This window comes from Sylvia atricapilla, chromosome 4 (genome assembly GCF_009819655.1).
Source record: "Sylvia atricapilla isolate bSylAtr1 chromosome 4, bSylAtr1.pri, whole genome shotgun sequence".
Lineage (NCBI taxonomy): Eukaryota > Metazoa > Chordata > Aves > Passeriformes > Sylviidae > Sylvia > Sylvia atricapilla.
This window is the reverse complement of record NC_089143.1, coordinates 62067479-62083626: the sequence shown is the minus strand read 5'-3', so window position 1 is coordinate 62083626 and position 16148 is coordinate 62067479. Positions and strand designations below refer to the sequence as shown.

The window sequence follows — 16148 nt, the reverse complement described above, 5'->3', positions numbered from 1 at the left end:
TACCCTCTTGGGACAGCAGGCGGGGATTTTTTTGGTTTTTTTGTTACAAAAAAGTGCATTTTTAGCTCATTACCCATCCTGGAGAAATGAAGCACTTATCGTGGACAGCAGAATTTTGTTACACTGTTCTTTCTGGTGTAGAGGTCTGTTAGGAAGTGGGGACAGAAGGGGACTGGTTTTAGCTTCCCTGCTGCTGTTTGAGAGGGGCAGGTGGAGTTTTAGCCCTACCTCCCTTTGGTTTCTGCGCTGTTGAACCAGGTGTGGAGCCGCCAAGGGCTGAGCACAGCTGTGCCAGTGTTGTGCTTGGATCCCCTGCGTGGGTATTTGTGCAGGAAAATCTGTGTGCCCGAGCTGGATGAGAGAGTAGTAACCAAATCATTGCCTAGTAAATTCCTGGGAATGTATTTCCCTTGTACAAAAATATTTACAAAGGGAATGTTCATTTGCCAGTTTTGAGCAGAAGAAAATAAACTGAGGTGAAATTGCAAAAGAAAGGTTTCAAGAGGGGGCAAGGCAAAAGGAGATGGTTTCAAATCTATCACACACACTCCTTTTCCACCTGCAGTTTCTTAGATCCAGAAAGTGAATCTAGGCCTCATTTCCATTCATACTAGTTTTTCAAAATGGTTTTGGAATAACTGAAAAAAAATCCTCTCAAAACAAACCTACCAAAAGACTACTCAACTATTAAAAACAGTTTTTAAAAAGAAGCTATTAAAGCTTTATAGGTTGTTCAACAAGCATTAATAATGTGAATTATTGCAAGTGTAGTTTTTTCAATTATTTGCTTAGTAAAAGATGTCCCTTTTTTTTTTTTTTTTTTTAAATTAAAACTGTTTACTGGATCTTTTCCCACTCTGCCAGAAGAAAACATTGATTAATATCAAGCCTAGGGATAACTTTGGTGCAGTCTCTACAGAGATCTGATAATAGTGATGGAAATTAGGTAGAAGTAGTTCTGTTGATTTAGCTCTGTCTTGCACTTAGCTTTAAAACTGACTGTATTTTTCAGTGGGTTTTGGTGAAGGTTCGAGATGAATTTTGTCATATCTGGCTTGTCATTGGAGTTGAGAAGGAGGAAGAGTTAGCAATGCACAGATAAGTTTTTAAGGATTTTGGAAATTAATTTGTGCAACTTCTTCATTAGCTGTCTGAAATCTGTCTTGAGTGTGAAGAGGATTACGTGTGTGGCTAAATCAGTAATACCAGCCATATTAATGTGTTTTGGTCATGTGAATTGTGCCAGCAAAGTGTGTCTGATAAATATCTGACACTCTTCAAACATCAGAGTGAATGTGTTCTTGAAAATGCAGAGGTAATGGTTGAATTTCAGGCTATTAATTCACAAGATTTTTGTGCCACTGAAGGCAGAAATAACTGCTCCTTTGTAGAAGTTTCAAACATATTCTATGTAAGGACTGAAGCATCAACTCATAGCACAGATAGACAAAATTCTGAGTGATCCACAAGTACTACAGCAAGATATCTCATGAAAAGTTTACTTCTACTTCCAGCTGTCAAAACTACTTCCTGCAGAGCTTATCGATAAAACTGGTTTCTATCAAGCTGTGTACCAAAGGCTGGAGCTTTTTTCGTTTTGGTGAATTTGTTCACAAGTGGAGTTTGTTCACCATTAAATAACTTAAAATGTGTGGAAGTACTTTCAGATTAGGGGAACAAAAAACCCCTGGGAAGCTGGGCCTTTACTCTGCTTTTAATGTTTTGGATTTGTCACTGTTATGTTAATATTTGAGGATAGACTAAACATTGAGAAAACTAAACTTACATTGTGCCTGCAACACCAATTAAAACAAGAAAGCTACCTACACTGGGTGGAAGGAATGGTTTCTTTTTGCAGCAATAAGCAGAAGTGACATTAACAGTGGATGTACAGAAATGTTTTTTGCTATGCTGTAACTAGTCAAAAAATGAAATGAGTGAGGTTTATGTACTGGTGGCTGAGACTGAGGACTGCCAATGCTTGTGCTTTCGATTTCTCTCTTGGTTAAACATCTTGTAGGCTTGTCTGTCTTGGGGGTGTTGGGAAAGTGATGGATTTAGTCCTTTGGTTTTGAGTTTCCTGGGGCTTCCAGTACTGAGAGGTGTACATTCTTCTCCCTTTCGTCTAATTTCCTCCCTTTGAAGTGGAGATCAAGCTTCCATTGAAAGCAGAGGTTGTCCAGATACATGGCATATGAACATCTGACTTTATTTGAGAGTACATGAAAGGCCTTTATTAGTTTCTTTTAATATTGCTGTCTCGTAATATCATCTTAAATCACACTCTGAAATGAAATCATAATAGTTGCTGTCCAGATTCCTTGTCTGTTGTAGAAAGCTTAATGCCTTATGTACAGGATGCCTCACAAGGCCTAGCTGAGATTTCAGCTGCATTGTCTTCCATATGTTTGGAAAAAACCCTTTGTCATCTGCATCCAATTTAGCAGAGAGCTGGAATGCCGGAAACATGTTTTTGTTGCTGATGAAATATAACTGCAAGCACTGTGCGAGCAAAAGCATCACATTGGAGTTGTTCCTCTGGCTGTGCAAAGCGGAGATGGCCAAGTTCAAGCTGCTTTTATGTATTTGTAAATAAATTTGTTTTGGTCCTCATCTCTTGGGTGTGGGCTGAGCCTGGAAGGCTGCAGTGAGCCCACAGAGCCATCGGGTCAGCTGTGGTTCTGCTTAGCTCTTGGTGTAGAGCAGAGGAGCGCTGCTGCTCTGCTCCTGCTGCAGGGATCTGTGTGGGGATCTCACCTTCTGAATGAGCCAGCTGCTCCTGGAGCTTTCTCCCAGATCCTGGCAAAGGACACTTTGCTGATGTTTGATACCTCAGTGGCTGATGTTTAGACTCTTCAGCAGGCCTTGGTGCACAAGGTAGGTAGGTGACGCTGCTCTATTACAGTTCCTAGGCACAAATAGCAACTGGATTAGCAATTTTCTTGTCTGTTTTACTGAAACAAACAATTTCATCATGCTAAGAGGCCAAGTGTGTTGGTGCTAGTAGGCATTGATGTGTTCAGTCTGTGTTTTCCCCAGGTTCCTTTACCAGCCTTTTGCTGTGAAGCTGGATGCCTTCCACAAACAATGTCTGACGTCTGTTATCTGGGCAGGATTGTATTTCTCTGTGTCAACTTGAAAGTGTTGTGTATAAAGCAATTTTTTTATTTATTTGAAACTTCCAGGGCGTTTGACTGTTTTGTTAGGAAATGCAAGGTCAAATAAATGTTTTTGATGAGTCTTGCTGTTTACACTTAACAGCTCTGAAGCAGCACCAGCAGTATTATGTCTTCAAAAAGACAAAGGCCTTAGGAATAATTGAAAACAAAAAAGTGAAGAATTAGAAAAGCTTTGCCAGAGCTAATATAAGAAGAGAAGTCAGGTCACAAGACAACAATCAGGGCATCTGTTCTGCAAATTCCAAAAGCACGAAGTTCTTTGTGTTTTCTAGAAAATGCAACTGTTGCTAATCTGTTTTGTTAAAAGGGTAAATGTCTTTTTCCATTTGTTAAGATTGAAATATTGTCTTGAGAACCACTGTCTCTTGGAAGAGAATCTGAAAAATCCTACTCCATCTGCATCTGTTCTAATTAAACTTGGTTCCTAAATTTGGGTGAATGATGGATCAAGCTGATAAATCAGCTCTATGTAAAAATTGCTTTCTGTGGCGTTGATACCTAGAGATTTTACCTTCCTATACTTAGAAGAGCAGAGTTAACTTTCACATCTTTATCTGACCAAGAGCAAATGAAAAAGTAAGGGTGTAGTTAGGGTTGCAGATACAGAGAAAAAGGAAGTATGAAGTTACTAGGAGGTGGAATGAATTTAATTGCCTTACATTGGATTTTGTGCAGTGTCTGCTCCAGAAGTTGGTTGTGAGTATGATTCCTTGGGAAAAATTGCCCATAAGTAGTAGTAAAATAATAAAAGTCACAGTTGTAGCCTTCTCCCAACTCTACTGAAGTGGCTTTGCAAATGGAGTTAACAGTGGTGCTGATTCTTTTAGCACTCAACTCATGTAATTCATACTTTCTTGAATGCACCTTATTCTACAAAAAGAATTCCTCAAACAATCTGGGCTTTGGCAAATAAGGAGCTGCTTGAGTTTGTGAAACACTGATTTAAACTTAATTTGGTTTCCTGCACTGATGGAACATGTTGCTTTTGAAATGCAGGATGGTGTTGGTGCAAGTCATAGATAACCTGAAAGTTACAAGCAAGGCAAAAAAAGATGTCCTTTTCTTCTTGGTGAAAATAAAGACCAAAAAATCAAGAATGCAACAGTGCTGAGCCCTGATGGTCATTTGGAGAAAGATGGGTCATTTTTGAGATATGGGAGGCAAGGCTTCTGTGCTGTTTTGACTACAGTAATGTGAAACAGTAAAGCCTGTCTGACTGGAGGTGATAAGCTCCTTTCCCTTGGGCACACTGATGTTCTCCTCTGTGGATAGTGACTTACATAAAACACAGACTCTCCTTACTGTGAAGGGAGTTAATAAGGGGGTAGATTTTGCTGCTCTGTTCTTGATGCTACTTTATACTGTTAATGACCTCTGTCATTCATAGCAAGAGAAATTTATATTTTCGGCCTCTCTTAAATTAAATTAATTGAACTCTGTAAACATGAACATGCTCAGCACAGTCTTAAAGTGGCTACAGATCCAGGACCTGCTATCTTTGGATTATTTTTCTTCTGCTTGTGCATCTGTTTTTCTGAAGTGTTAGTCCTAGTTAATATCACACTCTGTGTTTTTGTAGCCTGGCTAAAACGAGAGTGCCCAATGTTGTTTGCTACAAGTTTTGCATTTTTTTTTTTTAAATGACCCAAACAATGTTTTCCTTAAGTCTTATGCAGGTAAGTAACGTATGGATGTTTGCTGTTTTTGAATCCTTTTAGGTGAATAACTTGGTTTTCCCTTTCTTCATTTTGGGTGCAGCACTGTCAGTAAAAGATGCTTAGGTGTTTTTTGCTGGCTTTCAGGTCACTTAAGGTAACCAGTTACTTGCAAAAGCATTCTTCACTTTAGTTCTGCTTCTCCTTCAGCTCACATATCACAGTAGCAACCAGAAAGCAACACATGAACATAAAATGTTTTTAGGGAAGGCATGTTCACCTTTTAACTGTGGGTTATGATGGTGGAGTATGAAGGCTGTGGATGCAACGTAGCAGAGTTGGCTTTGCTTTTAATGGTCCCTTCAGTACAAGCTGGAAAAGTAGGTGTTGGCATCCATGCACAGATTGACCTTTTAAAGGATAAGGACCCCATGAATTTATTCCATTCACCCATGTGAATTCATTTTAGAGTCAAAGGATGGTGTTGGTGCTGATTGAGGAATTTAGGGGCAGTATTCACTTTGCTTAGAGCTTTACTGGAAAGGGCAGTGTCCCAGTGCTGTTATTTTTTATTTACTAATACATGATATTTTTTCATTTACTAAAACAATTTAGGTGGCATGGCATACACAGTGCTGCTTTCTGAAATACGTAGTAAGGACTGTGGGCTCTATTTTTATGATGTAAACTTATTTTTTAAAAAAGTGCAATGTTAGTTCTTTAAGTAGGAATTCATGCTTTTCCTCGGCAGAAGATGGAAATGTCAACTACAAAGTAATGGTGCTTATTTAGAGTTGGCTTTTTCAGTGGAAAGACACACATGTGCTTTTAAAAAATCTGACTATATTGTCTCCAGTATTCTAGCATGGAAATTTATGTCAGTATGGTTAATGTTTTTAAGTGACATAGGCAATTACCATTTACATAAAACATTTCTGAACGGCATTAAAGCTATACTGATTCCTGTTTAAAAGTAAGTCTATTTAAAGTTTAGGTCCTGCTGGGGTTGGCACGCAGAGAGGACACAAATCTTGGCTCTGGTACTAAGTTTAGTAGGAATGGAAGCAGATGCACCTCTGAGGTTGCCAAGTTTGAGCCTTTGGTTCTGACTTGCCCGTGTTTATTTGAGTTGGGTCAGTGCCAAGGTGCTGTCTCAGGCTGGGTGGGTGCTCACTACCTGTGTACAGTATGTGCTTACCTGCTTAATATCCATGTGCTCCTCTGGATGCACACAGGACAGCTGGGAAATGGGCATGGTAATGCTGGATTTCAGTGCTGGCACGGGCTGTAACTCTGTCAGTTCCCTGATACACTGGGGCAGGATGCTCCCACATGCACATCTGTGATGCCATGATCCTTCTGGGGAACACATGGAAATGGGAGAGATTTGCTTCAGAGGCGTCTCTCAGCAGATCACCAAGTGCTTGAACTTCTTTGTACTGAAAGGGATGAAAATTGCATTGTGCATTACAAAGAAGAGGAAGTAATTCTGCATGAAACGTTCATCGCAAGTATGTTCAAAATAAATCCGTGGATTTCTGTTTGTCAAATGTGAACTAATGTAAGATGTAAAAGGTCATTGTGGGCCAAGGTGGGTTGAACTTTCTTTTGATTCTCCTGAGGCTTCTGTGGAGGGACCAGCGATAAGGTTGCTCTTGCTTTGAATATCTGGGTATCCAGAGATGTTGCCAGCCAGCACTTCCTGTGTTAATCTTTTTGCCGGAGTTGGGACTTTGCTGGGACTACATTTGCTCCAACTAAGAGAGGAGTTTGAAGTGTGGTGCAGGCAGCAAATACTTGTCTTTGTTCCTCCCACTCTCCAGCAACTACAAACTCTTTCTGCAGCATCTGTGAGCTCCTTTGATTTGCAAGTACTGCAGCAGATTTGGGAGGAGGCTTTTGCTGCCGCAGACCAAGTGGAATGTATTTTTGCTGCTTGGCAGCATATTTGGTGAATGTCACTTGTAGCATCTTAATTCTCTTGGTAAACTTTACAAGGAATGTGCAAGGCCTGAACGGGTGTGAATTAGACAACATGGAAGGTCCCGTTGTGTTTGATTTCCTAAAAAAGCATTCAGCCTTGTTTCAGTGATACACTGTCAGAGGGTTGATGACATCTGTACTCAGATGTCTTTTGCCACCAGTCCTTGAGAACAAAGAGTACTGCTAAAGATTATTTTTATACTTTGAGAGATCATCTGTTGAGATCATGCTTGGGCACAGTTCTTAATCAATTCTTTTGTAAGTGAAGCCAGTATGTGTTGAAGTATTCACCACTCACATGAGTGGGAATTAAGTTACTTTTGAGCTGTCCTTATGACCACTTTATCCATGTCAAGTATGAAGCTGTAAACAGGGTTTATGTATTTCCAGTGTCAGATATTCAGAGGCAGCATTTGGTTGGAAGAAACATCTGGGGCTTGAAAAGTCTTTCAGCTGTTCCAGATGCTGCTTTAGACTTGATCCCTGACCTTTTCACTGCTCAGTATTTCAGCTCCTGAGACTTGTCAGCTGTTCTGCATTTTTTTTTGTCTGTCTTGCATCACTTGACCCTTTCAGCTATCAGAGGCTCTTTATTGCCTTGTCTGTAGTTTAAGCTTCTCCATATTGTTACAGCTCATCTTCTGCTGTATGCAGTTTACCTCTAGCATTCACATTTGTGCTGAATAAGACACTTGAAATGGGAGTCAGGGCAGAAAGCTGGAAGGTTAAGGAGCACTCCATTCTAATCATAGAATAGTTTTGAGTTGGGAGGGGCCTTTTAAAGGTCACCTAGTCCAAGCCCTCTGCAGTGAACAGAGACACCTTCACTTTCCCAATCGCTTTGGTAGCAGCAACCTTGTCTTGCAACTGTGTGCTACTGTGTGAGGAAAAAGCTGAGGGGATGTGTATATGTAATGGGCAACATGCAAAGACCTAGCAGAGATAGTGTTATCCTTGGAAGTTGTTTCTGAGGTTCTTCAAAACCCTTTCCTGTGCCGTGACATTTTGCTGGCACTCTTAAATCAGGTGTGGTACATCTGCACTTGGGAAATGATTCCCAGACAGATTGTATGTAAATTGTGTGCCAGTTACACAAATCTTCTGCAGGTGGAATCCATCTCCACCGAAAAAAATTAATGGGATTAGGAAGTGATGGTGAGAACCTGGTGTCCTTTCTAGGTGTCAGCAGAGAATCTGTGATCCAAGTGCTCTTGACTTTGCAATTTTGTTATGGTTCTTGCTGCCACAGCAGTGGTGGGAGAGCAAGAGAGGAGAAAGCTGCTGTGTGGATTTACGCAGAGTAGGACTGAATGGCAAGGGCAGCAAAAGTGAAAGCTGTGAAAATTACTCCAAATGCCAATCTGACAGTGTGATGCTGCAGTAGCAGAAAGGCTGCAATTGCTTTGCTGTTTCAAAACTGTGCATGTTTACTAACACTAGTCATTATCACAGAAAATAAATATACACGTGCAGAAATGGGTGTTTGCGAAAGTGCCTGACCAAATTTGTTAACTAATTCCTGCTGTAATTCACAAGAAGTTGAATGTCTTACGTTCTTCATAAATCTTCAAGTCCTGTTTTATTTGGACTGTTCATAGCTGTGTTTGAATTCCTGTAAGAAAACAGTAGGCTTGTAAAGGTGTGGCTGGTCCAAGAATATGTGTTAGAAGGTTCTGACATGAAAATATAAATCAGGTACTAGAGAGTTGTGTTTGGAAAAAAAAAAAAAAAAAGCCTCAATTTTCTGGCAAAATTATTGGGTGTTGGTTTTTGAACTGATCCAAAAATGTATTGAAAAATAATGGATGTGTTTCCCTGAGCTTCACCAGGCAGTGAATATCACCTGCTGCAGTTTGACTGCTGATAACACCTCTCAGTTTTCTGTGGCCTAAGGGGTAATGATTTAGGCCTTGGAAATAAAATTCTTTGAAACAAAATATATTCAGGCTGTCCCAGTTAGGACAGAAGTGAGAGTGAGGGACACAGAACAACAGCCAGATGCTCTGTGCCTTGGACTGTTACTGCCAGTGGTACAAGAGGTTTCTCAGACGTGTTGGAAAACCTCTTGGATAAATGTATAACGTCTCTTCTAAAATTGTGGAGGAAAGCTGCTGGCAAATGCACCGCCGCAGGTTTTGGAAAAGGGCAAGACAGGAATGCTGTAAAATCTTTCCTTGCAGTGACAGAAACTGAGACGTGCTCCGTGCAATGTGACAATGCTAAACACAAACAGAAAGTTAGCTCCCTTATTAAGTATGTTTTTACCTCTTTAACATGTTTTTTTCTTCCAAGTGCAATATCCCATTGACACAACAGATGAGTAGCAATTGATTGGAAAATGGTGGCAAATAGGCCAGTCTTCTGCTTCCTGCAGCAGTTGCTTACAAGCTCATGCATCTGTTGGAGCAGAGATTCAGGTGTCTTGGGGTGCCTTATGAGCAAGATGAATGCTGACAGTGTTACACATACTAAATGATTTTAAGAAGTTGCTACTCAGCAAGACTAAATCAAAAAATAAATCAAAAGGAAACTCACTGGTCAGATGCAGCAACTCTGTACCTGAAAGGTACCAATAAACTCCAGCACTTATGCTTTGTATAGCTTGGTGTGAGTAAGGAGAAGGGAACCCAAAACTGGACATGACTTGGAAAGAGGTGGAAGTGTTGAAGTATTAATCTAATTTTATGTAGCGCCATTGTGTCACAGAGACTTAGATGAATTTACATGTGTATATGTATTTGCCAGATGTTCATTAGTAGCCAAGCCAATTGTTGCTGCCAAACTGCAGCTTCTCACTGGCTATTTGTCCACGTGTCTGGTGTAGAGAAGTCATGTCTGTGCAGTGTTGTGTGTGCCTGCTCTTTTGTGAGAGCAAGGGAGTTAGATGAGATAGGGTGAAAGAGTGTGGATCCAGGGCAGGCTCTCTGACAGCTTCCCACATTTATCCATTTTGAGCTGGGCTAACATTGGGCTGCAAAGAACAGCATTTGGGCAGTGGCAGAGATGAAGAGTTACTGGAAGTGAACTCTGCTGATGTTTTGCATGCTTGAAATGTGCTATCTTGGCCATGAGAAATTTCAGTGAGAAGAAAAACATTGACTGCAAACCACCAAGGTTTCTTGCCAAAGAGATCATCTTCGTGCAGCCCTCTGACTATTCTTGTAACTGGATTTGGTGTGCTTTAATGAGTTTCTCTATTTCTTGGCAAAATGCTGGGATCTGGGGGAGATGCCCAATTCCATAATTCAAGTACTGAGTGAGTGGTAGCTGAGGAGAAACACTTCCCTGCTTTCTGTGGCTGCTGCCGGCACAGGCCTTGCACATTGGCAAGGAGAACATAAGTGCAGTTAGTTGCCTTCTAGACAGACCAGTGAGAGAGGCAAGTGGCTTTAGGGGAGCAGAAAAACATTGGGTTGAGGCCAGCAGTGGTAGATGGTGATGGTCTCCATGGACCAGGAGATGTTGATGCAGAGCCAATGTGTCAGGGAACATTTCTCATTTTGTTTGCTTTGCACTCCCGATGTCCAGACAAGCCCAGGAGAGCGAGCCCACAGCCAGCCCCAAATGAATATATTGTATAGAATTTATTCAGTTCTGGTCATTACCTAAACTGGAGGCTGGCCAAGTCAGTAGAGTTGACTCTGGCAGCGAGGTACAAGTTGTGTTTCCTGTTGAGAAGATGAGTTTGAGGAATATTCTCATTTAGTGGTAAAAATGCATAGCTTTCTGCCTCTTCTTATGAGACCAAGAGGGGTTTGGGTATGTTGATGTAATTCCACACTTTGTCATGTGTTGTTTACATACTGTTTGCACCTCGCTGTTCTCTGCATGAGTGCCAGCACCCTGATATTTCTGCAATTTATTTTTATGATCTTAGTGTTGAAACAGCTGTAAAAACAAGTAGTGAAAGTGAGCCAGCTGCTGGAATTTCTGATTCCAAGTCTGGTTTGTAGTAGGCAGACATTGAAAGGGAAGAATATATGAAAAACAACAAATAAACTTAATCTCAGGACTAAATGCAAACAAGTTAGATGGCTGAATTTGTAACTGCTGAAGAGAATTAAATCACTAATGAATGGAATAATACAGCTGGGTTTTTTTGCACAGAGCATGTCTTAAATATATGCTACTGCTTTAAAGGAGAAAAGGAGATCTTACACTGTTCTGTGAGGACTTGGGAGCAGTAGACCTATCGTCTGTCCTACACCTCATTTGTTTTAGTATTGCAGAAGTAGATAGAAACTTTACCAGACAAAGAGATGGAGACGTATTGACATTTTCCTTGGCTAGATAAAAATCCATATACTTACTTTGTATATTGATGTCAGCACCACTAGCATGTGACTTTATGAAAGAAAATAAAAAATAATCTTTTATCCAAGCAGCTAATTGTTTTTGACTTTGGAACTTAGTTTCTTGTTTATGGTCCAAGTGTAATAAGGACCTAGTATCTTTAGCACTGCAGTGATACACATAAATACTATATTAAAAATCCTCCTTTGTCCCTGCCTTGAGGCTTGCCCAGGCAGCAGAGATGAGCTGATCAGCTTAGCAGTTGTGCACCAAGGAGCATAGGGTAGCCTGTGGGTCATGATTTTGTTCCTTTTTTCATTTGCAGTTATTTGCCTGCTGTTTGCAATGCTTTCCATAAAATATTTGCTAATTCACTTTGTAAAGATCTGAGTTGGAGGGCTGCTTCTTGGCATCTACTTTGGTCCAGCCAAACCCCAGCAGTATCCAGGAGTTTCCTGCTAGTATTCAGAAAATGCCAACTGGGAGTTGTGTGCATTTCCTTTTTGGAGAGAGGGCAGTGTGGTCTGAGGATTTATCAGCTGGTTTGTTCTTGTTCTCGCAATTGTAACCACAGACACACAGAGAAAATCTTTATCTGCTCTGCAGAGAGCCAGATATGTTTGTATGTTTTGTGGTGACACTTGGCTCAAGTAAATCTCACAGTACAAGTGTTCTGGGTGACTCTAGGTGAACCCTAAAGAGACAGGAGAAAGATTTCCTTTCTCTGTAAAGAATACCAAGTGATTCAAGTTTTGATCCTGCACTTTGTACTTTGCTGAAACCTCTGTGCTTGTGTTGAGGGCAGTGAGGAGATGTAATCATGGCCAGCAGATTTCCAAGATCCAGCCCAGAGTAGGGATGTGAAAACAGACTGTGTGTGGGTATTAAAAGAAAAAGCTGTAAACACACATCAGAGGTGGCAGCTGGAGAAGTTGTTCCAAAGGAGATGTGTGAGTAGTAGGAATAAAGGGCTGAACACCACTTCTGATTGGAATCTGTTGATTCCTTCTTGTATTGTGATTTACGTTATGGTAACGTAACACTATCTATTAATTGTCAGAGGGATGGCCTCTTCTGTCAAATGAGTGCATTGCCTGCATTTCTAGTCTGCCTTAGAAGCTGAGTGCATCCCTTTGCAATGCTGATGCCTATTCATCATGTTCAGTGAAGGTGTTTTTGCTGTGGAGGGGACCCAGAGCAGGAGTGCCAGGCTCGGACTGACTAACCCACTTTGCCTAAGTAAGAACATCAAACTTCAGTCTAGATACTCTTAGTCGGGATGTCTGCTGCCTGCAGTAGCAAGGATATTTCATTCTTTTTCCAACCTGATGTTTGGAAACAAAAAACTACCTAAGAGGCCAGCTTTTCCTGGCCCTAACAACTGTGCAAGCTCCCGGCGAGGCAAGAGATGGCCAGTGGTAGTCTGGAAAGAAGAGAAGCATGTTGTTGTCCAAGCAGTTACAGTCAGTGAAATTTCACCATTGATTTTGCGGCCTGCTGTGTTTGTAGTCACATTTTATTCTGTTTAAACTCTATGACACGTGTAAGTTTTGGTTTGACTTGTATTTTAGCTGGAAATATCAGAACTTGTGACTCGAAATCCTGTGTTTGTGCTCCAGACTTAAGAGGGGATCAGGAAAAGCCTTTTGACTATGAAGGCTATGCATGTTACTGCATAATTACATGTACAAAATCCATCAGGAAGAGTCATGGCTGTCCAGAAATGGTTAAAAGGTATAATTTTAAAAAGGCTAAAATACTGCATGAAACTTTGTCAAGTTTAGTTTCACAATTCAGCTCTGGTTTTGACACCGTTCTTGTGCCTTAAGATGGGCCAGAATCCTTCATGAAGCATCTGGGCACCCCCTCACTTCAGTCAGGGGCTGCTTGTATGAGGTGATACGTGACAATTCTTGCATTTATTGTCCCCATTCCTTTAAAAGGACTTCAGTAAAATGAGCAATAACAACAATTGCAGTAAGAAACCCCCTGCTTGTTTAGTCGGGTAAAATTAAGCTTTGGTGAAGCAGAGGCTTTTTTAACATTTCCTGAAGGCCCCAAGCCTGCCAAGGCATTTTAAATGGGGACTTCCAGTAGTCAGCTGCTTTGCTTAGTCTGAGGAAGTACTCTTAAGTTTATTCCTTGTTACTGCCTGTAACCCAGCAGGACTCACCTTAAGAAACAGCTGATGCCTTCTTCAGTGCTGCTCCAAACGTCTTGCACAGCAGTTCAACAAAACTTTTGCCTCTTGCCTGCTTTTTAGCAGCTCTTTATTATTTTAGTGTTTTATAGGTGAATAATAATTCTCTCAGCTGATGGGGGTGCTGGTATGAGAACCAGCAGGCAGATGGCAAATGCTTTTCTAACACACTTTTGTAGCTGAGACGCGTTTCTTTCCCAGCTCTGTTGAAAAGAGCAAGTTATTGCCTGGATAATAATCTAATTATTTTACCTTTTCCTCTTGCTTGCCCAACAGGAGAGTTGGCCATTCCCAGTATGGAAGAACACAATGGCTCTTCAGAGACTGCTGCCCTGAGCCAGGGGCGGCACGCTGCCATCAAGTGTGGGTGGCTGCGGAAACAGGGGGGATTCGTCAAGACCTGGCACACGCGCTGGTTTGTCCTCAAGGGGGACCAGCTCTACTATTTCAAAGATGAAGATGAAACCAAGCCCTTGGTAAGTGAAAAGAGGAGATGAGATGGGAGATCAGGGAGAAAAGGAAGTTAATGCAAGCAGGATTGTCTGGAGTGTAAAGCACTGAACTTCTCTATTTCTGTCACTGACTCAGTGTTGGATTTGGGATTTTGATTACACTGAGTCAGGCCCTGGCAGTTTATGTGGTTTCCCCATTAGACTAATTTCTAAAGCTTCCTTTCCCAGGTCAGGTTTTCTCATTTCTGCATTTTAAAAGGAGAGAAGTATACAGGAAGTTAAAGTAGCAAAAATCATCAGTCAGATGGACTTGTCTGAGGCAGATGAATAAGCTCTGTTTGAGAAGATACTGCTTGGGGCTTTTTTTCTGCTTACTATGCAGAGTATCCCTGCTTTGTGTCTTCCCAAATAAGACCCTAGCCTGAATACATTGCCATCTGTAATATGGAATGGACTGATGTCTGCCTGCCTGGTTCTGTTGTGGTGATTTACTCCTCCGTAGCCCTCATCTCTTTTCCTATTTATTTAGCTTTTTCACCAGCATGCTTCTGGGCTGCCTATCCCCAGAGTGCTGTAGGAGCAGAGTTAAATAGTGCTGCCTCTTGGGTCAGGGCAGACCTGAGCCTCTTTGATAGTGAGGATCTCCTGCTAGCACCTACAGAGGTATGATAGTCTCATATATTAATGATTTTCCAGATGCTTCTGACTTGAGAAAAAACCTTTGACATCTGCGAGTTACTTTTGTGCAGGTACTAAAATATGATCATCACACCCATATTTTTTATGGCTGCTAAATTTCTCATGGTATACTTTTTGTATGGAATTTCACAGGGAGTTCTCAAAGATGTAAAACCCATCTAATCCAGCTTCCTGTATGAAACAGGTCATGACACTTGGCTGAGCTTTACAGCTTGCATTATAGTGCACATGTTAAGAAAAGTATTCAGTCTTGAGGAAATGGTTTTCAAAGTGGGAGATAGGCACTTAGACACTATTTCACAGCCTTGCTGTTTTCCCATAAAATGACCTCAAATAGTATAGGTCAATCCAATAACACACTGTATATTTACAGAAATTGTGTTACGATGACTACTTTGAATATGAAATAGTTAATAATTTCTGGGAAATACAGCATATCGTCATATATATATATATGAAATTAAGACTGTAAAAAGCAGCCATCAAAATAAAATGTTTGTGGGCCAGATCCTGGTTTCCAGAATATTAACTCTGCTTCCTAGCACTTGCTACCTGTCAGAATGCTTGCATGCAAAAACTTCATGGCTTTTTAAGAGGTGGCATAATACTGTTTCCTGGAAATTTCTACAGCCCAGAGCCCAGATTATCTTCTTGTCCATCTGCTACTGACCTGTGTGGTGGCTTCAGAATATCCTGTTGACTTTGCTGCTTTCTTTTTGTCAAACAGAGGTGGTCATTCTGATTTCATTTTAACTTGGGATAGGTTAGGTAGAAGCTTGTGGAATAACTAAAAGCTTATTTGAATTTTCCATTTTAGTCTCAAGCAAGTTCATAAAGAAGTATCAAGTAGGGTGGGAAAAGTGCTGAGAGAAGTGTAACTTAAATATGCCAATGGATTTGGAAAATTAATGGGCCTGTCCAAATTAGGATCAGTCAATAGCTCACCTTGGTGTAGCTTTTGAAATGTTTCTGAAGCAAATGGCACAAGTGTCAGTGCCTGAAATATGTCCCAGGTTCAATGCCATATACAGAACTATTTTTTTCCCATTACATTGAAGAGTTTGTTGCATTAACTGTGACAAGAAAATCACTATGACCTTCTAGGAACCCTGTTGTTCTTGTTTTGGAGAGCTAAAGCAAAGAACTCCACTAATAACATCAATTTTCAGTGCATGGGGATATTAGGAAATGGCAAGCATATTTTATTGTATTGGATCTGTATTTAAGGTAAATACATCTTTGTTTACTGCTGAATTGTACTGTCTGTACCATTTAGGGAGGTACACTAGTTCTTTTAGACAATAATATAATTGAAGAAAGTTAATGAGGTTTTGCTCCAAATCAGATTGTAGTTTTTATTTTGCTTGCTAGTTGGTTATGGAGGCAGGCTTGCTGGTTGGTTTGGAAGGAGGCAGAGAGCAGTGATTACTTGTACTGAGGAATATTCTGGTTGCACACCTTGTATATGTGTGTAAATAGATGTATTTATACAACGTGGAAGAACTATTTGAATTGAGGAGAAGACAAGCCAGTGAGATTATGTTCATAGCTTATATTCACGTTAATGTGAATTAGAGAAAAGCAAAATCCAGTTTATGGTGCAAATTCAGCAGGTGTCCTGAGCACCGGGCTGCCCAACATTTGGGCTTGGCTTCTGTTCAGTCTATAACAGATATTATGCCATGAT

At 40.7% G+C, this 16148-nt stretch overlaps 1 protein-coding gene across 3 annotated transcripts in view; it reads left to right on the top strand.

Moving 5' to 3' along the window:
* Positions 1 to 16148, top strand: part of ARHGAP24 (Rho GTPase activating protein 24) — a 243181-nt gene that overhangs the window by 76773 nt on the left and 150260 nt on the right. For 2 of the 3 annotated variants that reach the window (XM_066318112.1, XM_066318111.1), the window contains exon 2: positions 13587 to 13786. In XM_066318112.1, the coding sequence (XP_066174209.1) occupies positions 13607 to 13786 (180 nt within the window). In that variant the 5' untranslated portion in view covers positions 13587 to 13606. Of the gene's footprint in view, positions 1 to 13586; positions 13787 to 16148 lie in introns of those variants that run through there. The other variant, XM_066318115.1, reaches the window with a different exon arrangement.